This window comes from Corvus hawaiiensis, chromosome 9 (genome assembly GCF_020740725.1).
Source record: "Corvus hawaiiensis isolate bCorHaw1 chromosome 9, bCorHaw1.pri.cur, whole genome shotgun sequence".
Taxonomy (NCBI): Eukaryota; Metazoa; Chordata; class Aves; order Passeriformes; family Corvidae; genus Corvus; species Corvus hawaiiensis.
In genome coordinates this window covers 801,362-828,771 of record NC_063221.1, presented here as the reverse complement: position 1 = coordinate 828,771, position 27,410 = coordinate 801,362, and the positions used below count along the sequence as shown (strand labels likewise).

Here is a 27,410-nt window from a genome sequence, read left to right as displayed (position 1 = left end):
GAGAAGTGACAGAAATATTTTATTACCCCATTGTAACTTTGTACCTTGGTTTGGGGTGACCTTCCAAGCTGCACCTGGGGACATATTGTGCATAGCACAGCCCTGATGTCGTGAGGAGGATGAGAGACCTGTACTTGCCGGTACGAGATTAGTGGGTAAATTCTCCTTTCCCGTTTACAGTGTGAAATGCAGCTCACAGGAGGTTACTAGAGTTTGTTTGCTGGTGACGTGTTCTGTGACTCAGCCTCCATCACGAGCCTGTGTCTGTCTGGGGAGAGAGAGAGAAGGCAAGGTACAAACCCCAGCCTTTGTCCCATCTTCAGCCCTCTGGAGCAGCTTTTGTCCCAGTTTTTGTCCCTGTGGAGCACAGCTGGGACTAAAAGGAGAGCCCGCCAGCCGGGCCCGTTCTCAGCTCCCCCGAACGGGTGATCTGAGCTCCCACTCCTCAGGGTAACATTTGTGAGGGAGAACACTCCCTTGACACAAAACACCACTTCTTGGGGGACTACTCGAGTTGGGGGACGCTCCATTTTTACTTCCCTAAAAACACCTACCCTGGCTACCGTTTGGAAGAACCTCAGGGGGTAGGACACACATTTGTGCTGAGCCTGAGTGCCGCGGGAAGCATTGTTGAGCAACCCGTGTGTTCCCACTGAAGGACGAAGATAGATAACGCCGCTGGGCCCTCCGGGCCTTGAATTCGGTGCCCTCCCAGTTCCTTTAAGTAAGATTTCCTTGTGCCGGGGATGTGGAGGGGGGTCCTCAGGGCCCGCAGGGGTGACTGAGCCCACCCGGACCTTGGACTGGGTGGTCACAGCTGGGATCGACACCCTTGAACCAGGACTGACATTCCCTCAGCTGGATTGAGGCTGGAACCAGGATTCGTGATCTCTTTTTCCTTCTTTTTTCCTCTCTTTCTCTCCCTGTTTCTCTTTCTCTCTCTCTCCCTCTTTAATTAATCTCTTTCTCTCTCTCTTTCCTTTCCCCCTACCCGTTTATCCGAAGCCCACTGCCGTGTTCTTACAGTAGATCAGCATACCAATTTCCATGCCGAGTATGTGACTTCCTGATAAACCTTCCATTGCTCGCGGCCCCTCTGACTTCCGAGCATTTACCAACCTTGGGTGCTCCCTTACCCTCAACGGAGGGTCATCACATTTGTGGCGCCTCTCTTCCCTCGCTCGCCTTGCCGCCTCAGGCGCGCCGGGAGGAGGCGGCGGCAGCAGAGGGGGTGTGGGGGGGCCGCGGGGGGAGGCGGGAAACTGAGGGGCGAGGGGGGGGGGCGAGGGGGGGGGCGAGGGGGGGGCGAGGGGGGGTGCGGGGGGGGGGGGGCGCGCCCCACGTGCGCCTCACGTGCCGCCCCCCCCACCCCGGGCGCGCGCGCCCCGCCCCGCCCCCGCGGAGCCGCCTCCTCGGCCAATGGGCGGTGCCGCCGCTCGCCCCGCCCCCTGCGCCGTGACGTGCGCGAGCCCCGGCAGAGGCCGCGCGCGCGGCGCGAGGAGAGCAGCGGGCGGGAGCGGGGCAGAGCGGAGCGGCGGCGGCGGCGGCGGCGGCAGCGGCTCGGCAGCCCCTGAGGTGACGCTCCGCGGGGTGGCGGCCGCCCTGGCCGCGGCACCGGCGGCGGGAACGTGTCCGCGCCGTCCCGCCCCGTCCCCGGGGAAGCGGCTCCCGCCGCCGCTCGGGGCTGGGGCTCGGCGGAGGCGCGGGGGTGTGCGGGGAGGTAGCGGGGCAGGGGCTGGCTCAGAGCCTCGGCAGCGCTTTGGGCAGCTCCTAGCGGCGTCCGCAGGGTTCGGATAAAAAAACCTTTCGTGGCGAGTGTTCTGCGCGTTGCGGATGGGCTGTGGAGTGACCTTAACTTTGGTTTGCGGAGTGACCTTAACTTTGTTTTGGTCCCTGTCTGGTTCGCTCTGCAGATCCTGAGGGTCCGGGTCCGCGAGGTGATGCTATGCCCGAGGGCCGAGAGTCGCAGGAAAACTTTAGAGAGCTGAAAGTCTTTGGGGCAAGGTTGTTATTTACTGTGATTGGTGTTGCAGGCAGGGGGTTGGAACTAGGTGGTCTTTAAGGTCCCTTCCAGCCTAAACTATTCCGTGATTCTTAGCTGTTCTTCACCGAGTCTTTTGAAATGCAGAGATGAACTTCCTATAAAGTGTTGCTTTTCTCCCAAGGCATCTTCTAATTAATTACCAGGGTGTCGAAAGGGAAGACGGAGAAGCTCAAGGTCTCTGAGCCCTTTCCGAGTACCGTAAATCAGGTCCCAGTGAAAGCAGGGAGTTCCTGCTAGCGAATCTGTTAATGGGTTTGTGGCTCTACAAACATACATCTGCAGTTGTGGATGCCCTCAGAGTGGGGTGAAAGGAGTGACTGTTTACCAATCGTGAGGAGCGATTTCCTCTTGTGAAGGGGGTGGTGAACATCTTGAAGTTATCCTGGCATTGTGTCAGGAGTGATTCGGTTCTAGCAGGGGTTGGAGGGAAGGGCCGATGCCCTCTTTAGGCTCTGATGTGCTGATAATTGCTTAGGTACTGTAATGCTGCACCTCTGTTCATATGGGAACCTGACTAGGAAAATGTTTGTTTTCATAGATTTTCTTTAGCAGGCTTCATGTTTCCATGTGAAAAAGGCTGTGCTGTGATAACATAGCCTATCTGAATTATTAACTCTCTAGGTTAATTGTTTTCATTTTTATTTCACCCCACACGTGACTTTTCCTTCCCCCATCCCAAGACTGGTTATTTTAAACTCCTTTCTGTTAACCTTTCAGTGAGATACTATAACCACTCTGCACTGGTGAGGAAGGAGTGCCTTCTTAACCTCTTGAGGAAGGTGAAAAGTGTACTGAGACAAGAATTAAACTTGTGGTTCTCTGTTAGAGCTGGAAAACTCACCCAGTTAGTGATTTGTTGTTTGGTGGTGGGTGGTGTTTCTCCCCTGTATGCTGTGAAGCCTGAAATGAGAATAGGAGACTGTCCTACTAGCGGGACAAACACAGGAAGCTGAGTTCTGGAAACCTCTGGTTATAGTTTTATTTCCCTTTTGCAGATGTGCCAGCCTCCTTATTCTGAGGAAATCTCTCCTTAACTAGTTTTTTCACCAGTGCATGAGTTTTCCTGGCCTGCCTGTAACAGCTCATCTGTGCTGGTGCACGGATGTTGTTCACTAGCAGCTAAACACATCTGCTGCAGAGTTTGTGTCGAGATGAAAAAATATATCAGGTTTGAAAACGTGGTTGCATACATGCCTGTGAGGTTTTCTGGAAAAAATCTGCACATTGTTGTAGCTACATCTCCAAGAGATTCTTGGGCTGAATTTCATGGAGAGTGTTCTGGGATATCACTTTGTGACCAAGTTAGAATCTCCTCATCTGCTTTTCATTAACTGAGAGTTTTGTTTTCATCCTGTATGTGGTGCTTCAGGTGTTCCCTACTGGCAGCTCTGTCCCCAGCAGTGACCTTTGTCACAGGAACTGGTGTAGTTCAAACCTGATTCTCTTCCTGTTTTTCCTTGGTTTGCACTGCAACCATTGTCTGGCAAGCAGAACTCAAGGATCCATTGAGGAAGCTGTTCCTGCTGTAACAACTGAGAACTTGACAAGGAAGGGGCTTGGCTCAGGCCGAATACTGCTGGTGATTCTGCAAAATAAACCTGCCACATCTCGTGGAACACAAGTCTTGATGCCAACCTGTCTGTCAGAAAGGTTTGCAAGGGCTTTTTGGCCTTGTAAAGATTTTGCAAAAGCTTAAGTTATTTTAGGTAGTTACAAAGTCTATAGGGAAAAGTGGGAGGTGCGGGGAGATGTTTTGGTTGTGGGAATGTACTTGGTTACTTTGTTCTTGTACTGCTTGTAGGAAGGGAAAGGAAGTGTGTTCAACAGTAAATGACTAATTCAATTGTGTGCTGAATTTTCTCTATCCTTGCTCTGAATTCATGATGAAGGGAAAAAAGTCTAACTTCAATGTAAAAAAGGCTATGTAAATATATTATTGAAAAATAAATGAGGTTTTTGTCATTAAATATTTGCTCTCCTTTTCTGATCTAGCTAGGTAACCATGGCAGGTGATGACTGTGTAAGGAAACGCCAGTCTGGCTCCACTGCAACCTGCAAGACCCCTGAGAATGAAGAGACACAGAGGAGACCTGAGAGCGAGAGGTCCTTTCAAAACTCAAGCAATGGTGAGACTCACTGGCTCGGCACTGGTTGCATCTCTGGCATGTGATCTCCTCTGAAGTGCCTTTTCTACTCATGGCTCTGCCTCTTCACTCTTTCATTTCTGTTTTTCTGTCTCTGGAAAGAAGGTGGAGCTCCCTGTGTACCAGCTGCACCCCTTCAGCAGGTGTGGGTTGTTTGAGGTGCTGTCCTGCAGAGCTTTCCCTCAGGAGCTGTGTACTGCAGTGCTTGCAGGGGTCTAAAACAGGGATTAATTGTCACAGGAGGAAGAGATGCATCAATGCTGTAAACGGTGCAAATGCCTCCTTGGCAACACTTTTGAGTAATCCTGGTAAATGCTTTTTCTGGGACTTCATCTCACTTGCTTTACAACCTGTAAGTATGTGACTTGTCAAGATGGAAGAAAATGGTCTTTAACACACCAGGCTAAGGCGGTGTATCCACCTGACAGACAGGTGGAGGTGGGATGCCACAGAGAATGATTCTCTGCTGCTCTGGGATTCTGTTCATGTCAGGACAGCTCCCTTTTATTCAGACTTAACCTTGGCTGCCAGAATACAGAACAATAAACAGTTGTGTTTGTGTGCATTTGTTTTGTGGTCACCCTAAAAGTCTTGTGGCCTAGAGTTGGCTTTGTGGAAGGGTCGCTGCTGCCGTGCCCTGTCCCTTGGATTGCAGGGACAGTTGTGTGGCACTATGAGTGGTTTTGCCTGTGGACTCTGTAATTCCTGGTTATGCTGTACCACATTCCAGCCCGGTGATAAGAAGGTTAGAGATGTAACTGCAGCTTGTTTCCTTTCCCTTTGTGAGACACATTAAGCAAAAAGCTGAAGTATTTTATCACAAGGTGCCATGTGAGTACAAGATCCTAAACCCTGGTGCCAGTGACTCAAGGAGATAATTCTCACTGATACACTTCTGGACATCATCACTATTTCATAGTACTCCTTTCAACTGAAATGGAAGCTGGAGCAAGTTTAAGTTTAGGACAAGTCAGATTTCTTATTGAAAATAAAATACATTGAAGAGAAAGCCATCCCACAAGCTGTTTGGAGAACTGGGATTTTAAGATGTTGGTGGCACAGTAATTTTAATTGGATCAGATGTGACTGTATTAGGAAATTGCAGGGAGTTGGTGTCTACTGGAATCCAGTGATGCTGGGCTTGGGAGTAGACTTGTACCGTTTTAACCTTTTCATGTGTGGAAACTCCTTAACTGCTATGAGTGAAGGGTAAGTAATAAATCGAGCAGTGATAATTAGGACTTGATGGGTGGGTGTGTCTTTAAAGGCCGTTCATTTTAACACCTCTGAGATGTGGCAAAACACCACTGCAGGTGGGATACTGTGAGTGTGTAGCAAATAAACATCCAGGGATAGATCTCTTGACGGTGTCTATGTGCCTGGTGTGTTGGCTTGGAACAGTGCAGTGTGGTTTTAATCCCGTACAAACTGCAGTGAAGGACAGCAGGGAGGAATCCTGGTTAGTCAAGACTAAGTGCATCTTAACCTGCCAAGGTTGCTGCCAATTGAGCAGAGGTGTCACAAAGTGTTCTTTTGCTCAGCTCAGTGTTGGTGACAACAGGAATAACACAGGGAGGTAAGAGGCATGAATCTGATGCCCTGAGGCATGGGAGAAAGATGCATCCCTCTGGTCAGGAATTCTTGTGTACAGGGGAGTTAAATCAGCAGCTCTGTGACCCAAAGGTTGAAGATCTATGGAGCTGAAGTGTTCATGAGTTGCAGAGAGCGGCCCCTTCATGTAGCCCAGGGTGCCTTTGTAACTAGGGAGGGCTTTCAAGGCTGAGGTGTCAGAACTTCTCAAAAGAAGTAGCCATAGATGTTTTTTCTTTCTTTTGTCCTGGCTATTCACTCCTGAATAGCTGTTTCTAAGGCATTAGTGCTGATGTGCAACAACGGCAGTGTGAGGCTAATGATCTGCTGTCTGGCAACAGCCTTTTTGTACTCTAACAGCTTAATGCTGGGTGTTGTGAAGAGTTTCAGACAAGATGCATGTTTTGTTGCAGTCGAGGGATTCTAGCCAGGTCAAGAGTGTGTGGAAGTAAATATTGTAGCATGTTTGTGGCAGTTATTGCTGTAGAAAAACGAAACCATGAGGATGACCCACCCTTGATCTTCTCTGATGACGGCAAACACAGCCTGCTTTCTGCGGTAAGAGTTGATGTGGCAGGGCCAACTGACTTGTTTCCAGAAGTGTGTGAACTTTCTACAGAAACTTTTGGGCCCTTAATCCTTTCTTCATTAAAACTCGGATGCATTGGCTGATCTGAAATTGCTTAGAGGAATACCTTTAATACATGTATTGGCTTTAGAGCTACAGTAGGTCTGACTCTTCCATTTGTACAGTTGAGGTTATTTTTTTTCTTGGCTCTTCAAATGCTTCTGAAGACTGTCTCATTGCTTGGTTTCTAAGATGAAATAGTTTTTACTCAGGTACACCCAATTTTACAGAAGTGTGGAAATACACTTTTGAGATTGCCAGAAGGAATCTTCTGTGCCTTGATTTATTTCTATCTTGTGACTATTCAGCCTGTAATTTCACTTTGATAGAGTAGCTGAACTTCAGTCTTACACATCATTTCTCCTCCTTGAATTGGCTCCAGTGTTGTAATTAAACAACTAATTTGGTCCTGGCTCAGAGTCAGCAGATGATCTAGGTGGCAATAATCCCCTGTCAAAAGCCAGGCTTCCTTAATAAGATAAGTCTTATATGTTTTCAGCAGGAGATACGAAGAGAAATATGAAACTGTTCTGCTTAATGGGATATTGGTATTAGACAGTATTGGTTGCAAGAAAACTCACCTGGAGTGAGCGTAATAGAAACTGCATGGACAGATCTTAAAAGGCTAGAGAGGACATGGGTCATAAGTGTGCATATGAATGCCTCTAAAATGCTCAGATTAGTCCGTTCAGAGCAGTAAAATGGTGGGTTTGGAGTCTGTTCTTGTTTCCCCAGAAATCAGGAAAGGCCTGAAGTGTCTCTGGAGGCTGATCTGCAAACAAGCTGTGTGGCATATCTGTTTGGTGTGAGTAAGCCTGTTTGGTAATGCTGATCTTAGAAAGGGGCTGTTATCTTCCAGTGGAGAGGTTACTATCGATCATCCCTGGTGCAGAAGTTCATGGTGATGCACAAACTGTGTGTGCCTACAGAGAGATGGAGGAGGAGAGAGCTCTCCAGCAGGGAGCAATTTGGAAAGATTTAGCCTTTGCTGTGTGACTCACAGCAGTGAGTGTTCAGGGTTTCAACAGGCTGTTCTTGCAGATTAAGTTGCTTGAATTGAGTATCTGGGATGTGTTTCTGAGGGATAGATCAAAAAGCTGTTTTGTCTAGGTGGATTCTGGCAATTCTAGGGGCTGTCACGTTTTGGAACCTGTGGGTTAGGTGGAGGCTCAGCAGTCTCTTGTGAAGAGCCTGCGGACATGGTAGCATAATGTGGAGAATGCTGGTGTTCCTTCCTGCTGGTGAAGACGCTGTTTGGGTTCCATGTCCCTGCAGCACTGATTTTTTAAGCTACATACTCACCCAGCTGCAGTGCAGTGACCTATGGCCTGTGAATTCTTTAAACAGATCAGCTGAGTCTAGTCATAACTTGCCTCTATTTGCTGAGTGGCCAAATAAATTATCCTGAGTAAGAATAACATTCATTAGCATCAAATTATTAACGTGTGTTGTATTGTAGCAATATGGAACTCCTCCCCTCTTTTACAGTAGCCTTGCACTAGATTGGCTTTAATATTGCTTTGCTTCTGATAACATCTTCGGTGTTTTTGGAGAGGGAGCCTTTAAATCCAGGTCACTGACAGTGATGAAGTCCTTCTGCCTGTGTTGCTTTAACCTCTTGGATGGGAAGTTGTCTTATCAAGAAATAACAAAGCTGGTTTTTTTTGGATCCCAAGCTGCAGCACCAACATCATATGAGTGATTCTCTACCCATCTCAAATGTCACTTATCTGTAACATGTGCAAGAGTGGGTTGAAAAAGGGACAACAAGATCCTTTAGAAAAGGTACGCTGTCAATCTTGTGAAACTTGAATTGCTCAACTTTTCAACAATTAAGAAGCTTTCTCAATCTTCAGGTGATTTTTTTATTAGCTTGGTTTTCATAGGGAAAGAAAACTTACAATTAAATTGCTCGTGCATTTTTTCTTCTGGCTTTTGAGCCTGCTTGGAATTTGGTCTGCATAGAGGAGTCACATTCTGAAAGGATCAAGCTCAAGACAAGTGGTCCTTTAAAGATCTTGTTAATGTCCTTGCTGATGGGAAAGGAACCCAATGCCATTGAGTAAAAACTTCTTCCTACGAACAAAGCTTTTCCGAAGCAAGCCCTGCTTAAGTCTTCTCTGAAAGTGCCCACTATTTCATATTCGTCTTCAAGACAACTTTCTCATGACTTTAAATATATTTTCTGCCTTCTTAAGGCAGAATCTCAACTTCTTTTAAATGCAAAGATGTGCCTGCTTGTATAGTGCAGCCTTGAGTCCATTTTTATATAATACTGTTGCAATCCCAAAGTGATACAGAGGGATGCAGACTTCATTTGCAGGGTGAAAGGAAAGGGAAGATTTGGACTTCTCGGCAGTGCACGTTTCCTTTTAGACTGAAAATCGTGTGCTGAATCTCTTCTCCAGTGACTTGACAGAACAGAAGTGGTGTCTTGCGCAAGGGAAGATGAATGATTAAAGATGATGTGCTTGTTCTCTGCTATCTGCCTTGTGACACAGCTGGCTTTATGGGGTGATGCAATCCAGCAGAATGGGTTGGTTCGGGGTGAGTTTTCTTCTGCACAAGGTTTTGTGTTGAAAAAGACAAGCTCACAGGTGAGTTGACTTTGTCATGTGAGATGCTTATACCGAAGCCACGGAGATGTTGATTTTAAAACCTATTAAAAGATGCTGTGTTTCTAATCTTTTCTGTGCATGCACACTAGGATGAGGGCAAATAAAGTGACAGGAGGACACTGCATACAATTTAGCAATTACAGCATCAGCAGGTCAGAGACTGGCCTCATTTCTTGTACAACCATTAAAGCTGGACATTTGCTGTATGTAACCTATACCCAGTTTTAAGGTCCTGTAGTCTAAAAGAGTGTTTTATTTCCTGGGTAGTTTTTAATGTGAGTTTTTAATGACTGAGGCTTCAAAGGCAAGATCTGACAGGAAATATATGGACAAAGAACTGGTTATTTTATTTTTAGCTTATCTTAAAAAGGAAATAATGCAATTCCTTAAGTCCCATGTGTCCTGTTCTCTTTGGCTGTGTTGGGTGGCTTCAAGCAAACTTGATATCATCTTGAAGACTGGCAGCTGGGTAAGAGACACAAATTCTTAGTTTTTTGAAGGGAAAGGTTAGTTGTTCTTTGAGCTCCTCTGTTCTGCTTTCTAGCAGGTCAGCACAAGGTGGTTCTTCCCAGAGTAGTAATGGAAGGAGGGGGCTGGGAATACAGTTGTGGAGTGGCACAGTGAGGGAGTAGAGCCACTGAGAATACATGAAGGGGCACAGTTCTGCTGCTTGTGGAACAACTTTGTTTATTTTTTTAATGTATTGGGGGAGTGTCTGTTTGAGACCAGCAAAGTGCCTGAGCTGAATGGGTCAAGGGTATGTTACATTCTTCTCAAATTGTTTCCCAGACTGCTGTTGTTCGGCAAATGTAACAGCACCATGAGCTTAAATACTGAAGTTTGGGGTTGGTGGTTTTTTTTGTCTTGGAGGTGAGATGCTTAGCAACCAGGAGTTCTATTTTTGTAAAAATGGATCTTTGCGTGCAGCCAAAATCAATGGTGTTAAGCAGTTTCCTTGTTTGTTGTTAACATTAGAAGTCTGCTAAGTAATAGGCAGTTGTTGCTGGTCTGTCCTTAATCCTACAGCCTGTGTAGCAGGTGGGCAAAAACCAAAATCCCTCCAGACAGACAAAAATCAAAATTCCTGCTTGATTGGTGGGAAGGGGAATTAATGCTAACAACTGAGCATAGCTGCACCAAAGGTAAAGTTTCTTGTGTTGTTGTAGTCTTCTCCAGTACTGGAACAGGAGTCACCTCTGAAGCAGGGCTACCTAAAACACTTACAACCAGTTGCTCAAACAGGTTGACTGAGACTCCTGAGCATTACAGAAGCACTTCCTTCTCTGAAAACGAAACTGCATTTTGTGTGGAGGCTGTTCTCATGCAAGGAGGCCACGTTATGCACCGTGGTAGTGCTATCAGTCTGCCTTCTTGTCTCACAGCAGCACAACTTTGGCACCTCTACAGCAAATCTGTTAGCTCATGCTTCCCTGGAATCTTATTAGGGAATCAGTTCAGTACCTTCTTTTTCTAAAAGTGGTAATGTTGTCTGAGACACCAAACATGCAAGTTGTAATTCTGGCTGTGTGTCAGTGTGTAAGGTGGTGCTGTAGCTATAAATGCCAAAGGATATGCAGAAGGCAAGGTTTGTTGCTATCTTTTCACTCTGACTAGTATTTTAGGGGGGTGGATGCTGCTGCTGCTTCAATCTTGATTTTCCTTCATGTGCAAGACTCTGTGTTTTAAGTAACTTTATCTTCTGTTCTTTTTGGAGAAGTGAAACACCAGCTGGTGCTTGTCCTAAAACTCAACTGGTCCGAAGTGTCTGACCTGTGGGTGTTGTTCCCCTCGATGTCAAGAGGCATCTCAGATGTGTGGTTTTTAATGCGGAAGAAAGGTGGCATTTCAGGCTTCACCTATTGGCCAGTGGTGTTAGTAATGACAAAAGTCAGATTATATTGATGGCGTATTAGCCTGACTGTTTACTTAAACTGTGAAACACACAGGAATACAGTCACACTGATATCTAGCACTTCTGGGGGATTAAAGGAGTGGGAATAGCCAGATCTGACCACAGGATAACTGCCCAGCTTGCCATTCAGCCCGTCTTAGAGCTGATCATGGTGTTTTACTGACAGCTGTACTGACTGCCTTGTCTATTGGCAATGGAGAGACCTCCAGACAAACTAACCTTGCATCTGGGTAAGATAAAACTCTGATAAAAAACCAGCACACTTGGATATGACCTTCTAAGGGTCGTTCTGATTGCTGCTTCAAGGCTGAATATGTTTAGGGACCTTGGAAAGATTTGCAGAGTTACTGATGAAAAATAAAATCCAGCATGTTATCAGCTGTTGACTGCCTTACAGTGCTGTGATCCTAAAATACGTGGTCATAGTTTATGAACTTCCTGCAGCTTTGATTTGAGTTTAGTGGGAACCTATTAGAAGTCAGAAATGCTATTGAAAAATTATTGTCTGAGCTACTGTATGCTGTGCTTTCTGTGTTTTCAGATGAGCAACTAAAAATGTTCAATGTTTGCTTTCCTTCCTTAGGCTGGGTTGATGTTGACCACGTGATAACGAGGAAAATGCAGCTAATAGCAGAAGCTGAGGTAAATACAATACTTGCTTGTGGTGGGGAGCAGGACAATTGACCCTGGATGTCATCTGGAGAGTCACTAGCCCTGGAACACAAACAGCCCTATTCAGTCCTAGCTTGAGTGCAGTGACTTTTCCACAGCCCTCTCTCTCTCTCTCCCACTTTGCACAAGAGGGGTAGTGTTATATAATGAGGTTCTGTCTTACTCGACCCCAATAGGTTGAAGTCCAAAGATAAGAATGAACTTTGAGACCTGTAAATAAAATGGAAATTGCCTTACCACTGACTTTGGGCAGTGTCATGATTAGCCAGCCTGCTTGCATATTGAGCCTTTAAAATGCTCTGTGTCCTGCTGTCCACTGAATAAAGGGCAGCATGGAGCCTCTATCCCACAGCTCACAGTAAGGAGATGACCTTCCTGAACTTTGGTCTCATTCTTTCTGTCAGTGAACAATATCCTCAGAGAAAATAGCACTGGGTGTTTCTGGCATCATCTGCATCTGTGTGGGCTGCCGTTTTCTTAGATCACATTAAGGTGATTTATGCCCAAATTACATTAAATTGGCTAAGGATGAGCTGCACCCTCCTTGTTAACCATTGTTTTGTGGCACCTGTGTTCTCCAGGGCGAATCACCCTGCACCCTTGCATAATTTTATTGCAGAAAATTCCGTGGTAAATCTGAAGTGATCTAATTGTGCCAGCTTGACATGTATAGTAGGGAGTGGATACTTAGAAGACAGAGAAAAATACCTTGCACCTTTGAGATATTTTCCTGGTTCCCCCCCCCACCCCTATAGGGGGTGTGTAATTTGTAACAGATATAACTAAAGTGTATTTAAATGTCTTCCACAAAGCATGTGCTGCTTTTTTTTGCTGAAACTCCTAAAATTCAGCCCATCAGAAGGATAGCCAGCTCAGAATTTTATTTTGGGTGTTGTCTTATCCTGTTTATCCTTGCTGAGAACAGGAGATCAAGCCTGGTAACTTCTCTGCAGACAAAACAGCCACTGTTAATCACTGTGGTGGCAGTGGGTGTTTGCAGGAGAAAAAGCACAAGTAGCTTTGGAAGTTCCAGGGAGCACTAGCTGGTTGCAAGGGGACAACTTGACCTTGGATTTCTTTTTTTCAGGAGTGTCTCTTGTTCCTTATTTTTTTTCCTGGTCACCAGCTTTGAGACACAGTTTGTAGACAAAGTGATTTCTTACCCACAAAGAGAATCCTAGAAAACCAGTAGGTCACTGGTGTTTTAATTGCTGAAGTTTCTCCCAAAACATAGGGAGTTCAGATTCTAAGTCCTGAGCCATGCAGCTTGCAGATTTGTTTAAGGTGCTTCAAGGCTGAGAAAAAAAAAAAACCACTCTACTGCAAAATACCTGAGAATTTCTGGAGTGCTGGGCCCTTTTGTTGTGGGAACCCCTGAACAGAGGCTTGGACTGCAGTTTATCTTTTCTGTGATAGGTATCTGAATTCTAGGCAGATGCTTGACTTGTGGAAAGCCTGGTCACTGGCAGCTCCTGCAGGTGTAAATGGGATTTGTAGGAGCTGGGTGTTGCTCATGCAGAGGAGGCCTTCAAGCACCTGCACTCTAGAAGTGCAGTCCTTTGTCCATGCTAAGCAGAGCTGAGAATGGTGTGTTCTGTCTCTAGGTCAGGGCTGGGTGTTGTCACGTGTCAGTGACCAAAATTACCGAATCTGGTAGAATGAGTAAAGCTCTGGGGAACTGTTGCAACTTTATAAGGAAGGGTCACTTCCCTCAATCCCTGACTTGTCATCAATTCTTAGTATTGGCCAGCTTCTGCTTTTGACAGCATAGCATTCTTTTAATGGTTTTTGGTTTGTAATTGCAGTTAGTTACAATTACTGTAGGGTCTGTACTCTGATTTGTATTTTATTTAGTCTATTAAGAACTCATGGCCTCCTCTCCCAATCCAAGCATGTGCACGTGTTGGTATCAGCCCTGGAGGGCTGTGTTAGGAGGAGGCAATCTCAGCAGAGTGCCAGCCAAAGGGAAGAGGTATTTTAAGGAAATATCACCTGCTAAGCCTCAGGAGAGTTAGGCTAAAAAAGGGAAGACACTATTTAAAAAAAAAAAATTCGGGAATGAATAGTGCTTTGTTTGGCATGGAAATTTGAGCAGTCCAAGAGAAACAGGAATTTCTATTTGACTTTTTGGTAGGGATATGTGCATGTGTGCTGTAAAATTAGGCCGTACCAGGGAGCACCAGTGTCTTCTGTTACAGGTTGTGTTCACAAGTAGTCAATATTTGTTGTTTATTTTTTTTTCCTGTTTTAAAAGGAGCAAGTTCCTATCTCTTGCAGAGACAATCCTCTGCCTCCCAGAAAAGCATAATCTAAGAGTAGCCAGATCCTAAGAACTTTGTTAAGCACTGGGGAAGCTTATTTAGTCTATTCTAGAAGCTGCTAAATAGGGGGGGAAATGTTTTTTCAAGTTAAATATTAATGTGCTCCTTTTCCTACTGCAGCTTTTGTTTCAAGAGATCTCTCTGGATATGACCACTGTAAAACAGGAGGAATGTAGAGTTCTGGTCCATCTTGACTTCAGGGTCTTCTCCTTGGATGTGGTCTCACTTCAGATAGTCTTGTATTTCCTGCCAGAGAGTTAAACTTGCTTGGCTGTTGTCACATTAAACAGGAGCATTTTGTAAGAATACATCATCTGTTCATGTATTTCATAGGATCATGGAATAGTTTGGGTTGGAAAGGACCTTAAAGATCATCCATTTCCATCCCCTGCCATGGGCAGGGACACCTTCCACTAGACCAGATTGCTCAGAACCCTGTCCAAGCTGGCCTTGAACACTTCTAGGGATGGGGCAGCCTCTACCAGGGCCTCCCCACCCTCACAGGAAGGAATTTTTTCCTAACATCTGATTTAAACCTGCCCTCTGCCAGTTTGAAGCCATTGCCCCTGGTCCTGTCAGTACAGTTCCTCATGACAGGTCCCTCTCTGACTTCCCTGTAGGTCCCCTTCAGACACTGGCAGGTGCTGTGAGGTCTCCACACAACCCTCTTTTCTTCAGAAACCTCCTTGAAAACAGGCTTTTTTTCCTTTTCAGCCTTCAAGATGAGACAGTAGATAGGAGTTGGGAATTCTGGAGGTGATCAGGGAAACATGTGTTTCTTGAGCAGCTGATCAGTAGCAAGACCAGATGAAAGGATGATACGTAGTTATCACGTAGGAAGACTCGCACCTCGACTCTGGAGGCAAACTGGAACCCAGGCAAAGGATGGTCAGACGAATATGGCTAGTAAACACTTGCATAAAGAAAACAAAGCAAAATATGCAATTAGATTTTAAGTAATTTCTTGAAGCTTGCCTTTTGCTGAAGGTGATGGCTGTCTGGCAGACTGTTCAGGAGCTCGGGGGTTGGCTCTCAGCTGCGCTTCATCACTAGGCTGGTCCCATTTGGTGTTTGAGGGCTAAACATTAAGGAACTGAGTTCTCACAAGTCTGATAAGTCTTCTAAAAGGCCAGAACGATTCTGTGTTGAATCTGATGGAGAAGATAAATGTTATTCAAAGCCCTCTGGCCTGAGGGCTTGTGAACCTCAGTCTTATCCAAGTAAGCTCCAACTGTTGGCAGATGGTACAGAAATGTTTTCTTGATGCCTTGCTCTTTCCTGCTCCAGAGAAAAAGGAATATAATTATTGCATGAAAAAGTACCCAGCAAGTTAAACAGTTTACTGCTGTGTTTTTACTCTCTCAGCAACTGAAGCCAGCTTTCATGAAGGAGGTGGACAGTCACTTCACAGAGTTTGTGAACAGTTTGGTGGCAAAATCAGCACTCCTGGACTCCTCATCTCCAGCCTCCCTTTTCCCAGCTTCCTGTGCCGAGAAGGAACTGCACAAAGCCAAGTAAGTCCCTTTTAAGCTGTTGCTATAACAAGGTTATGTTTCCTGGAAGCTTTATTTCCTTTTTTGTCTCAAATGTTCTCTTATTTCTTTGCAGGAATTCGAGGGCCCCTCCAGAACATGGGAAAATCTTTACTGCCAGGAGGTCTCTCTTGGAGTGAGTAACTTCATCAAATTAATTTCATCAAATTGACTGAGAATGCCCTTGATAGCAAAGTAATGAGCCTTTGCTTTGAGGTTCTTTTCCTGCCACTACCCATGGTCTTGTGTTCAAATCCGTAGGGACTAATCTGTTCAACCTTCTCTCTTTCTACAATATCTGTACTACATCTTGCAAATATAAACCTTAATTACAGCCCTCTCAGTACCACTGGGATCATGGCTAATTATCCTTTGTCTGAGGATAAGCTGAGGAAGTGTCTGTGTCTGTGGCACCCCAACTGTACCTTAACTCTGGTCTCTCCCTCAGTGAGCTGTTTGAAGTGAGTCACATCAGGACAATCTACCACATGTTCATCGCTCTTCTTATTGTCTTCATCCTCAGTACACTTCTAGTAGACTTCATTGATGAAGGAAGGTAAGAATGCTTTGGGAAGACAGGGATAAGGGCTGGGAATAGCTCTTCCAGAGTGCCAGATGTACACGAAACTGCAGAACAGTGCAGAAGAAAGGGGGAATCCTTCTTGGGATGTTGTTGGAAGTGTGGGTTTCAACTTGGCATACTTAGAATATATGCTGGAACTCCTGTTGAGAGGCTATGACCATTTCAAATCAGATAGCTGGGTATTAGGAAAACACTGCTAACTGATGTGTTACACAAGAACTGTGGCCAGCAGAGTTCAGCCCAATGTGCTTAGTTCATCACGAGGCTGGCAAAAGGGAATGTGGAATACTTTAGTTGAATATCTTCAATGAGACAGTAGCTTTCAGCTGCTTGTGTTGCTCGAAGAAGGACTCTGCTTAGAAAAACTTTAAATACTTCAGCAGTCCTTCCTCTATTTAAAAATGACAGTTCTGAAGCACTCTACTTGTACTTAAATAAAAATAGAACTTTGTTTTTCCTGGGGAAAAATCTCAAGGATGTTGGCACAGCCTCTGCTGAGATAGTGCTTTGCAGGTAGCCAGTTGTGAACAAGATTGTGAAAGACTGCTTTCCTCACACTGACTTGTTGCTTAAGTAGTATTTTGGCAAGCTCTATCTCATGTACACAAGTAGGATTACATGTTTATCTTGCTGATTGTTGGCTCTTCAGTGTACAAAACCAGAGCTGTATCTTGATTATAATCACTGTCCCTTTGGTCTGGGTATAAGAACAGGCTCATGTGCTGCTGAATGTTTTTTAGCTGATCCTAACTTACTAGTGCATGGACATTGGGGGAGAATGGGTATTTACCTTACAGTCAACTAGGGCTGGATTCCCCAGTTACTTTTAAAATAATTTTAAAAATGGTATCTGTGGTTTTAGCCAGATCTGATAACTTGGATCCAGTTTGCAATTGAGCCTCCACCTGAGAAGAAAAAACTTCTGCTGGTGTACTCTGTACTGTCATCTTCTCTGACCTTAGTTTAGAAGAGTTGCTTATTGCAAGAGTAAGCTCTGATGAGTGTGAGAGGCAGTAAAGTTTATCGGCCTTTTGTTGATGTCCTCATGTTTTAAGCTTGATTAATGGACTAAAGTACCTGGTGCACACCAGTTGGTCATATTTGGCCTGACCTTCTAATGACCCTGAGCCTTTTGGGGAACTTCCAAACTGAGCCCATGTGGAATGCCCACAAAGAAGGATTAAACTAGGTTTGAGTGCTGGTTGTTAAAATACCCCATGCCTATAGAGGCAGGGAAAAAGCCTCTTTAGGCTTAAAGCCCTGGGAGGAACTGAGTTTCAGTGCAGTAGTGGTGGTGTCCTGGGAGAGTTCCCCAAAATCTCTGGCAGACCCTGGTTCGGCAGTGGATTGTTGAGTCACGTGCTTGTTCTTAGCAGGGATGAGCTTGAGCCCACTCTTAAAGCACATGCTGATCTTAGAGATGTGCTTAAGCCCTATGGGATTTGAAGGTAAGCTGTGCCTGACAGCACTCGTGGCATCAGTCCTTCTCTTATTTTCTGGGATACTTGAGGGTGGCCACTTGGTGCTGCCACAGACAGCCCTCTGTTTCTGAGCTCAAATTGCCATGGTCACTTCTGTCCAGACTGTCAGACAACTATGATCTGGGAGCTTTGTGTTTTGTAGCCACTTAGTGGAGCAAAAGTATTTCTAATCAAACAATGGACACTGAAAATTGTCTCTTTCCTTGTGCCTTCTAGGCTGGTCCTTGGATTTGATCTCCTGGTCTTTGTTTTTGGAAAGTTCCCCATTGTCTTCTGTACTTGGCTGTGCATGTTCGGTGCCACAGTAGTTGTTCCATACAACCTTTTTGTCTGGTGGGCCCAAGGCTACTCCAGTTCCTCCCATCGTGCAATCCACTCTTTCTTCTACGGGATGCTGTTCACACTCTTCCAAATAGCTGGGCTTGGGTTTGGACCAACCTATGTTGCTGTGTCCTATGCCCTGCCTCCAGCTTCCCGCTTCATTGTAATACTGGAACAGGTGAGTCCCTACCCTGTATCCTCTGTGTCCTAGGACACACTGACTTTTCTTTTCAAAGAAAAGTGGGAAGGGTCCTTCTTCCTAAAGGAGTCAAATGTTACTTTTATTCATTAAATTAAGCCAGGGCTGTGGATGCAGTATCTCTTGAGACTTGAGGACAGTCACATGCAGCAAATCTAATAAGAGTAGAGAATAAACTTAATTTTGACCTGGAAACCACTTGTGGGTTTTTACCCTGTATTTAAGATTTTACTGTGGGCTTTTACTTCAAGGCTGAAATTCCATTTGTTTCTGGTTGTCCTGTGGATGCTAAATGTTCAAAACCAATTTTAAGAACATGTTGTGCCACAGTGCACAAGGAAGCTGTAACATTCCTCTTTAAAAAACAAACCCAAAAAAGCAAGTACATAGTCAAGAAGTGGTTCCTGTTTGCATTTCTGTTCCCAAGAAGTCAGTCTCTTGGCTCTGTAGTCAGAACTTATTTGGAAGTGGAACTGGTTTTTGTGGCAGGGAGCAGGGGAAGAGTGCAAGAGTGGAGGTCTGGTCAGACCATCAGGTTAAAACAAGGATGGTCAGGGATGAGTGTAGTTTTAAGAATTAACTTTGGACTGGCCCTACTTTTGGTTCTTCAGTATTAAAACAAATTTTTTTTAAAAACCTGCTCAACAGCTGTGGACTTTTTATGTGGGGCACCACCTTATACACAGGTAGTGATAAGTGCTGTACAACACATGTAATTTCAAGGAGTCATCTAGACTTTGAAACATCCAGGCCTGCTGAAATGGAGAGGGGTTCCCTTCAATTTTAAGTTAATGTTAGCTGATTAGTGACTTGCTGGTGTTATTCAGAGTCCCTGTGTATGTGGTGGTCCTGCAAGTGTAGATGAGATGTGTTTGACTCTCCTGAGCTGTGATTGCTGCTGCATGTTTCCCCTTGCAGAGTTTGAAATTCGTGCCAGTTAAACAGGCTTGTGGGCAGAGGAAGCAGCCCTTTCCTTGTAGAAGGGCTAAATTGGAAAGAAACCAAGATGCTGAAGGTGTTGCTGTAAAATGCTTGATCCAGTCTTCACTGGAAAGCTGGGAAAAAGAGAGCACTAAGCTGCTCTTCTCTTGGCCTTACAGGTTCGTCTTGTCATGAAGGGTCATTCCTTCATCCGGGAGAACGTACCCAGAGTGCTGTCCTCGGTAAAGGACAAGTCTGGTGAGTGACTGCTTCACTTGGCATAGCCAGCTCTAGTTTTCCCCCCATTGCTTTGAGCTGCCCTCATCAGCTGGAGAGGTGGGACTTCAATAGGTGTCTGTGGATGGGGAGGTCAAAGGTTTTGCATCATAATTTCAGCCTGAACCTTTTCATTTGTATTCAGTTGTATTAGACAACAAGCTAGACTGTTGTTCAGGTCCAAGTCCTCTCTGGATCGTAAGTCTTTGTTCTCCAGGGTTCCTTATTTCTGCTTTTAGGAGTGAAAGGTGCTGCCTGCACACCTGCAGCTCAGTGCTCTAGATGAAGTGACAGCAATCACAGAACAAAAGGCCTTCTAAGCAAGGCATGCTAGAGCTGGCTGGATGTTTTGATACAGGCCTTGCAGCTTTATCTTCCCCAGGAGGAAAGGAAACGTTAGGTGTTAGCAGACAGTTAGTTACCCTCACTTGTGAACTGTGCTTCATGCATTCCATCTGAAAGGTTGAGTTTGTTTTATTCTCTGCAAATGCCATACCTTTAGTTCCAGACTGAGGTTTCTGAGGTGAGAAGGGTTCTGTTTTGTGAAAGGGTACTGGGGAAACTGAATTGTCAGTAAACAGATTGCAGAGTGTTCTTTTATTTCCCCCTCTTCCCAGGCACAGTACATATTCCCAGAATTTCTCAGTACCTGTACTTCCTCTTTGCTCCCACCCTCATCTACAGAGACAACTATCCCAGGTAATGTGAGCAGCAACACAACATTAAAGTAGTCTGAAAACTGAAGCCAACATTAGGCACCCCTGGGTGTGATCAATTTATGCATTAGAGCTTTCATAAAGATGTGGTTAAGCTGGCAAGGGTGAGACTTGCTCATGGAGTTCTGCTTTTATTTCTTTGGGAAACTCACTTGAAGTTCAACAAATTAAGAGCTTGCTACAGATTATGTAGTGATAGACAGTTCCTGCAATAGGAACCCAAGTGTTTTATGTGGTGCTAATAAGTAGCCCTGTCCCTGAGTTTGAGGCTGAAGCCTTTCAAAGTGGGAGCTCCCAAACTCTTGTGTCCATGGCTGGGTTGCACTTTGGCAGTATGAAGTCAGCAGTCCTTTACATGACTGTCGGCAGCTCCCCACCTCCTGCGGAACTGCACAGTGCTGCCCTCCAGATGCCTTCCCATTTATGGAATTGCTGCAGTTGAAAGTGAGGAACCAGCAATTTGGGCAGACATCCCTTGGACGGCAGGAGATTAAGAATTCTGGAATCCAAAAGCCATTTTTTTGTCAGAGAATACGTCAGTAAAATTGTAAATTCCCTCAAGTAATGGAAGGGAGGGGTTTGCTGCTTTGAGGTCCTGTTCAGCTGGGATACCCTGTTCTTTTTCCTAGGAATCCCACGATAAGATGGGGCTATGTGGCCACCAAGTTTGCACAGGTGAGTAGTGCAGCTTTCTGCAGAATACACTCTTGGAGATCATCTCAGATGCATTGCTCAACAGCTCTCTCTTTGGCATTGAATCACCCTGCTTGGCGTGGGCTTACCAGTAAAGAATACTTTTCAGTGACTAACAAATAAACTGTGATCTTGCTGCGCTGATGGTTGTGCCAAAGATTAAAACATTTAAAATCTTTGCTTAAATGAGCCTCCAGATGGAAAAACCTCTCTATGTGTAGAGCAACACCCATGCCCTCTTCACCCTGATTGTAGTGCTCTGGCACAGCTTCCTCTCTGCAGATATTCAGAGCAGTTCTGAAATAATGAGGCCTGGAGTCCAAATCCTCAGTGCCCGTTTGAGTTCAAGGTTGACTGGTTCTTCACATTTGTGGCCGTGAGCTCCATAGCTTCTTGTGGATGTGTTTCCAAGTAATGGATTTGTGTGACTGAAACCTTCACTGTCACACAATGCATTTATGGTTTAAAGAGCAAAACAATTTTTTAAAAAAAGGCAGCATGGACAGGCCTTTGGCTGCTTGCTGTTGGGCAGAGGATGACAGAGCACACACCTGCCTTACATCAAGGTACTTAAACAGTGACTTGTATTTTGACCTCAACATCCACAACGTGGGTTCATGAGCCAGAGAAAGCCTGAGGTGCTTTGGCCTGTAAACGTCTTCTTTGGGATAAAAGAAAAATAAACTGTAATATTGGATTTAACTACAGTAAGTATTTCTCAATTATTTCTGCCCTTATCCTGGATGTATATCAAGGGTACTTTTCCCACTTTGGCAGTGGCATGGATTTTTTGTGTCAAGACTTTTGAGTTGATAGGACTGGGAAAAACTGACAGCTGCTGTAATAGAAAAGAGAAGCTGATTTTGCTGCTGGCTGTCAGCATGCTCCAGGGGTTGCTGTGGCTTGCTTTCTGCCTGGATCCTTAGGGAGGTTTATTGGCAGCAGTGTAAAATAAATTCTTTTGGCTTGTGTTGGCAGCTGCTGTTCTCTCCTAGAGCTGGCAAGTGGTGATATTTTAATTGTGTGTTTCTGTTATGAAGTCAGGTTTTGGGGTATTTTTGTTCCAGGTGCTTGGTTCACTTTTCTATGCCTACTACATCTTTGTGCGACTCTGCATTCCTCAGTTTCGCAACAGCAGTCAGGAAACCTTCAACCTCCGAGGGCTGGTTCTCTGCATCTTCAACTCCATCCTGCCAGGTAGGGCCCAGATCCACGAGTGACTTTTATCTTGGTGCAAGACGTGGAAGGGAGAAGTGCTTCATCTGAGATGTGTTTGTGACAGGCAGAGATCAGCAAAGGAGATCTTGTGGGCAGACGTCAGCATTGAGGGGTAAAACTTCAAAATCAGCAATACAAAATAAAAGCTGGGTTTGAATTTAACTGTCTTCCAATCAAGTTGCAGCTCTGGGGCAGCCTTGCTGTTGCCCTCTGGGGCGAGCAGGGCCTGGCGTGGTGAGAAACTGAAATGCTGTTGTGCTACCTGTACAAAACAGTAAAGCTCATCTGTGTCAGTGTCTGTGAGACCAGTTTTGACTGTGTTAGGTGCTCTGGCTTGTGGCTGAGAGAAAACACTACAGAACTGGTGTGGATGTCCCTTGTTCCCAGGTGTGCTGATTCTCTTCCTGGTGTTCTTTGCATTCCTTCACTGTTGGCTCAACGCGTTTGCCGAGATGCTGCGCTTCGCAGACAGGATGTTCTACAAGGTAAGAAGCAGGAGCTGTAGTTCATAAAGCTTCTGAAAGTCATTGTCATCATGAAAAAAAAAAAGAGGAGGAAACTGAAGATTGTTTTACCAAACAAAGCAGCCGTGGGATTGTGCTTGGTTTATGCTGTTAAGGCGTAAGTTTGTTGCTGTGCTGTGGAACAGCTTTGATTTCTACTTGGCAGTCTGAGTTGCTAAAGGTGAAACGCCCTGTGCACAAACAGAAGCAGCCACCAGACCTACCTGGCAGTTCCATTACCCTCTTCATGTTCCTTTATCACGTCAGCCACTGCAGTTTGGGGTAAAACCAAACCTTAATATACCAAGTGGAATGCTGAAAGCGTAATGGAAAGCTTGGTCAAATTGTTATGTTAGCTTGGTATTATTGTGTCCTAGAAAAGCCCTCTAGAAGGTTTTATAGTTAATTAGATTTATAGTCTTTCAACTGTGCTTTCAGGACTGGTGGAATTCCACGTCCTATGCAAACTACTACAGAACCTGGAACGTGGTAGTACATGACTGGCTCTATTACTATGCCTACAGGGACTTCCTTTGGGTGAGTAGCAAGCAGATGTATTCATTTGGTAATTAAACATTTAACTACTGGGCAAAATGGTACATTTGTCAAGATGCAGCATCCCCGTCTGTTTAGAAGCACAGAAATGTTTCACATCAGCTGTTGTGGGGAGCCACTGTGCTTTTAGAGAGATCCAGTGCTCAGTGCCAAGTCCTTGAAGTGTGCAAAACGTGGGCCTGAGATGTGGGAGTGCAGGGATTGGCTCAGCAGTCAGAACTCAGGGTGCACTGTTTCTGTGAGCTGTGGTAGGCATTTAATGAGTGTGCTCAGCACAAGTACTTAGGCAGGGAACCACAAATACACCTGAACAAAAGCATCTAAACCCCAAGGTGCTCTGGGAGGCACTTAGCATTTCACATGTGCCTCTCGGCTGGAGGAGAGCCTTCTTAGCTCGGGGAAGAAAATCTAGTGCGTTGCAACAACCAAACAAAAACCACAGCAGAGTAGCTCCTAATACTTGGCATTCTCCTCTCTCCCAGTTTTTTGGAAAGAAGTTCAGAGCAGCAGCCATGCTGTCTGTCTTCACCGTGTCAGCTGCTGTGCACGAGTACGTCCTCAGCATCTGCTTTGGCTTCTTCTATCCGGTTCTCTTCTGCTTGTTTACGTGCTTTGGAGGTAAGTTCCAAGGAAGAGAGCATGGGAGGGGGTTTGTGGCTTTTTTTTAGAGAAGCATGCTTGGTGCTTTTGGCAATGACACCAGCTGTTCCATGAGCACTAATGCACAGTGGTGTTGTCCAAGGGGTATGAGTCCAAGCTTTGTGAATGGATTTTTGCAGCTCAGTCGACACACACCTATCTATACACAGAGGATTTGGAAGCTTGGGGCTTGGTGGAGAGGAAGAGAGTACGATATACTGCTGTTCCTGTGACACTGCACAGAGTTTAACAGCACTGCTTCTTCTTTGCCAAGATGGGGGTTGAATCACTGTGTGTCAGCAGCTTGTCAGTCTTCCTCTTTAAAGTCATAGTGGAAGGCAAGTATTACTTCACTACTGCAGTGAGGAAGAGCCCATTTAAAAGTCAGAGCTCTTGCATTTCTTTTTGGGTTTTGAGTTAGAGGGCTCTAATAAACTCTAGGCCACTCCTGCCATGCCTTGGTGACCAGAATAGCACAAAGAGTGCTACTTTGTTGATTCCCAGAGGCACACAGCCAGGCCAGCTTGTTGGCAAGCTTACTGGAAGTAATGTCAGAACCAGCTCAGAGTATTTGCTCTATTGCCAAGCATCATTGGATTTTCATGGAGTAGCCTTGTTGCTCCAGAGATGAAGTGAAAGGAGGGGAAGATCCAGTAAAATTGGTTGATCTTTAATTCTTGAATCTTAAGCTTGTTTTGAGTAATGCTTCTCATGTCACCTCTTTCCAGTGGTCTTCAACTTCACCCTTAATGACCGTCGGAAAGGGCCCTTCTGGAATGTGATCATGTGGACTTCCCTCTTCCTGGGCCAAGGTGTCATCATCTGCCTCTACAGCCAGGAGTGGTATGCCCGCCAGTACTGCCCCACAGAAAACGTGAGTGCCTGGCCCTTCCTGTGGGATAAGCTGCTGTGGGAGTGCCTGTCCTGCCTTGCTGTGCAGGAAGAGTGGAAGTTAAATGGCGTGAGCCTTTCTGGCAGCGTGCTACATCCCTTCCTTTAGAGTGAGTTGGCCTAGAGGCTGCCTAACAGAAGTGCTTTCAGCAGTGCTCCTTCTGTGCTGGTGGTATTTCACTACTTGAAACCAAGGGTGGTGTTAGCACATTTCTCAGGATACGCTAGACCTCGTTTAGGCTGTGGCAATGCAACTGCAGCACTTGGCCAGTGAAGTCAGGAGAAACTTCTGGGGGAGGCCCACAAAAACTGCGCCTGTTGTGCCTCTCCCGGGCTAGAGTGGGTGGTGGTGAGAAGTGGTGACCTGTAGATAGTCTGGGGTTTTGGTGGTGTTTTCTGGAACTCGTTTTCTTGGTACCAGATTCCGTTCTAGATAAAACTTCCTGCTGTCCTAATTGATTTCAGTTTTAACCAAAGGTATCTTTGGCAGCCTCTATTTTAAGTTCGATTCTCCTCAATTAAGAGTTTGCCATCATAAATTACTTGGCTTCTTGATATAATGGGCTACTAGGCACAGTGTTTACCTGATGTAACAGAACTTGTGGCTGGAGCCACCCTCCAGGCACTGTTCAGTGAGGGCAAGAACAGGGTTGTAGGGTGCAGAAATGTGGTTTGATCTTTCCTGTTAGAGAAGTTTGACTTCAGCAGCTCGTAGCACAGCTGGTGCTGTTGGCATGTGACTAATTTACTGCCTCTCCATGTTTTGCAGCCCACATTCCTGGACTACTTAAAGCCACGCTCGTGGTCGTGTCATATGAAGATGTGAAAATGGGGTGCTCTGGCCATGTCATCACAGAAAAACAGAGGTGTCCTCCAAGTATTTGGACCAATGATCTAACTCACTACAGACTTTTTCTAAGGGAAGTTGTGCCTCCTGATTATTGGGGAGAAACTGTAATTTTTTAAAACATTGCTGGAGCAAACCAGTTGACCTGGATTGCAACAGACTTCAAAGGCAGCATCTATTACATGCTGTCCCACTTTGAGCCATTTCCATGCCAGTAAAACATTGAGCTGAAGGTGGAGTCTACTGGAATCCTACTCATCCAGGGGTCCCCCCAAGTTGCTGCTTTTCTGGACAAGAGGCAAGCTAGTCAGATTTGCTGGTAGCTCATTGTTGGTATCCGTCCATCTTTCTTAGCCATCCCTTTGCAGTTTTTTTCTCCTTTTTTGTAATGGGATGTCTACAAAACTTGTGTTCTTCATGATCCTGCCTGCCACTGAGACGTGGACAGATGGCAGAGCAACAGGGTATTTGCCTCCTTGCTCTGAAGATGGCCAAAGTTTTCCTGGCTGCTTCAAACTGTATCCTGTGTATGTTGGCTGCCAACAGATATAAAATGGGCAGAGGAAGAGGGGTTGTCACTGTGCTTGTGGCTGCATTGCAGAGTCAGGTTCAGAAGCAGGGTGTGGTGTGTGCAGGCTTTATATGACTTTTTACACCAAAAGTTTGTTTTCTCTGTATTCATTTAGTTCCCAACTGCCTTACACCATTTTTGTTCTCTGAAGGCCCTTGTGAGTTGAGGAATACTTTTTCTTCTTGCTCTTCCTTTCTCCTGCTCTAGATAATCAATTTTTTAACATGATAAACTTGTAAAAGAGCTTTTGCTTTAATTTGGCAGGTGCTTTAAGGTATACAGGTTGCTAAGGGTTTCTTTATTAAGAAAAACTTGAAATACTCTGACCCAACCATAAGAAAATGGGATCAGCTTTACAGGTACAGAGCATGATCTCGTTTGAAATGGCCACGTGCAGTCCAGTGTGCCCATGTGTGTTGGAGCAGCTTCTAATGCTGCTGAGGAAAGGAGGACTGGCCCACAGCTGATTTGTCACCTGCCTGTGTCTGCCCTGGCATCAGAGGGGGCTGCAGGTGGAGATCAGCTTCCTGGGTACTGTCCTCTTGGTGCAGAGGGAGGACATCCTCCCATACACACCAGTAAGGGCAGGGGCTGTGTGTGAGTTTGGGGTTTCCAGAACAATCAGTCAGAGTCCCTTCAGTTCCCTTGTTCTCAGGTGCTAAACAGAACAGGGAACTTCCAGTGTGTCTGGGTACAGATCGCTCCAGTTTTACTGGAACTGCAGCTCCTGTTACTGGAGACAGGGCCACCTGATGGACATACCCTAACTTTGGTGAAAAGGGCCACCTGACAGAGAATCCAGACCTTTGGTGACAAAGATTTTAGAATTACTCAAATGCTGCCAGAAACTGCCAGTAGAGAACAGCATTTCCTTACTGCCTACAGCCCTGGGTGTTTCATACCAGCAGTATTGGGACCATTGATGGACTTGTCTCCCAAGCCACTTCAGACTCTCCTTTGGGCTTCTGTTTTCACTAACCTAAGTCAGAAGTAAGTTCATGAAAGCTAGGGAATACTTTAACTCTTCCAAGTTTTCAGTCTTCTGTAAGAAGGAATCATGCTCTGGAGAAAAGACATTGTACCGGGTCAAATTTGCCAAATAGTGTTTCTGTGTGAGGTTCTCTTTTGGAAACATCTCCTGCTAGAAACTGTTTGATGAAATAGTTGAAGTAATTTCAGAGGAAGGGGTTCATGTATATACTCAAATTTGGCAGTATTAAATCAAATTGAGCATTAAATTGATTACTTTATCCTCATTCAGCTTGAGTAATCTGAAATCTTTTATCATACTTATCGTGGGAGGAAAGAACAGACGTTCTGGAACAACTAAGCTTCCTTACTGAAAAAACGGACAAAAAGACAAAAAAACACCCTTTGGCCAAACAGCTTTGTCACCTCCTTGATATAGGATGAGATTCACTCCAATTCCTTTTTGTTTGGTGCTCAAAACACTTACAGAGCTAACTGCCCTCAGAGAGGGTGGGATGGATTAGGGACTTGGTTTGCCATCTTGATACCTGTAGCAGGTCTTGATA

The 27,410-nt window shown here is 45.3% G+C and overlaps 1 protein-coding gene across 2 annotated transcripts; it reads left to right on the top strand.

The window, feature by feature from the left end:
• Window positions 1-1,524: 1,524 nt before the first annotated feature.
• On the top strand, window positions 1,525-27,131 carry SOAT1 (sterol O-acyltransferase 1). 2 transcript variants are annotated; one of them, XM_048312955.1, is made up of 16 exons: window positions 1,525-1,575; window positions 4,037-4,170; window positions 11,520-11,578; window positions 15,295-15,443; window positions 15,538-15,597; window positions 15,910-16,017; window positions 17,742-18,024; window positions 19,146-19,224; window positions 19,860-19,941; window positions 20,588-20,633; window positions 21,719-21,848; window positions 22,257-22,354; window positions 22,811-22,909; window positions 23,410-23,545; window positions 24,295-24,440; window positions 25,227-27,131. In XM_048312955.1, the coding sequence occupies exons 2-16, from the start codon at window positions 4,047-4,049 to the stop codon at window positions 25,281-25,283; spliced, it is 1,656 nt and encodes a 551-aa protein (XP_048168912.1). In that variant the 5' UTR covers window positions 1,525-1,575; window positions 4,037-4,046; the 3' UTR covers window positions 25,284-27,131. The 2 variants fall into 2 exon arrangements, with proteins under 2 accessions (XP_048168912.1, XP_048168913.1); XM_048312956.1 differs by having other exon boundaries at window positions 1,551-1,575; window positions 4,041-4,170.
• Window positions 27,132-27,410: the final 279 nt, after the last annotated feature.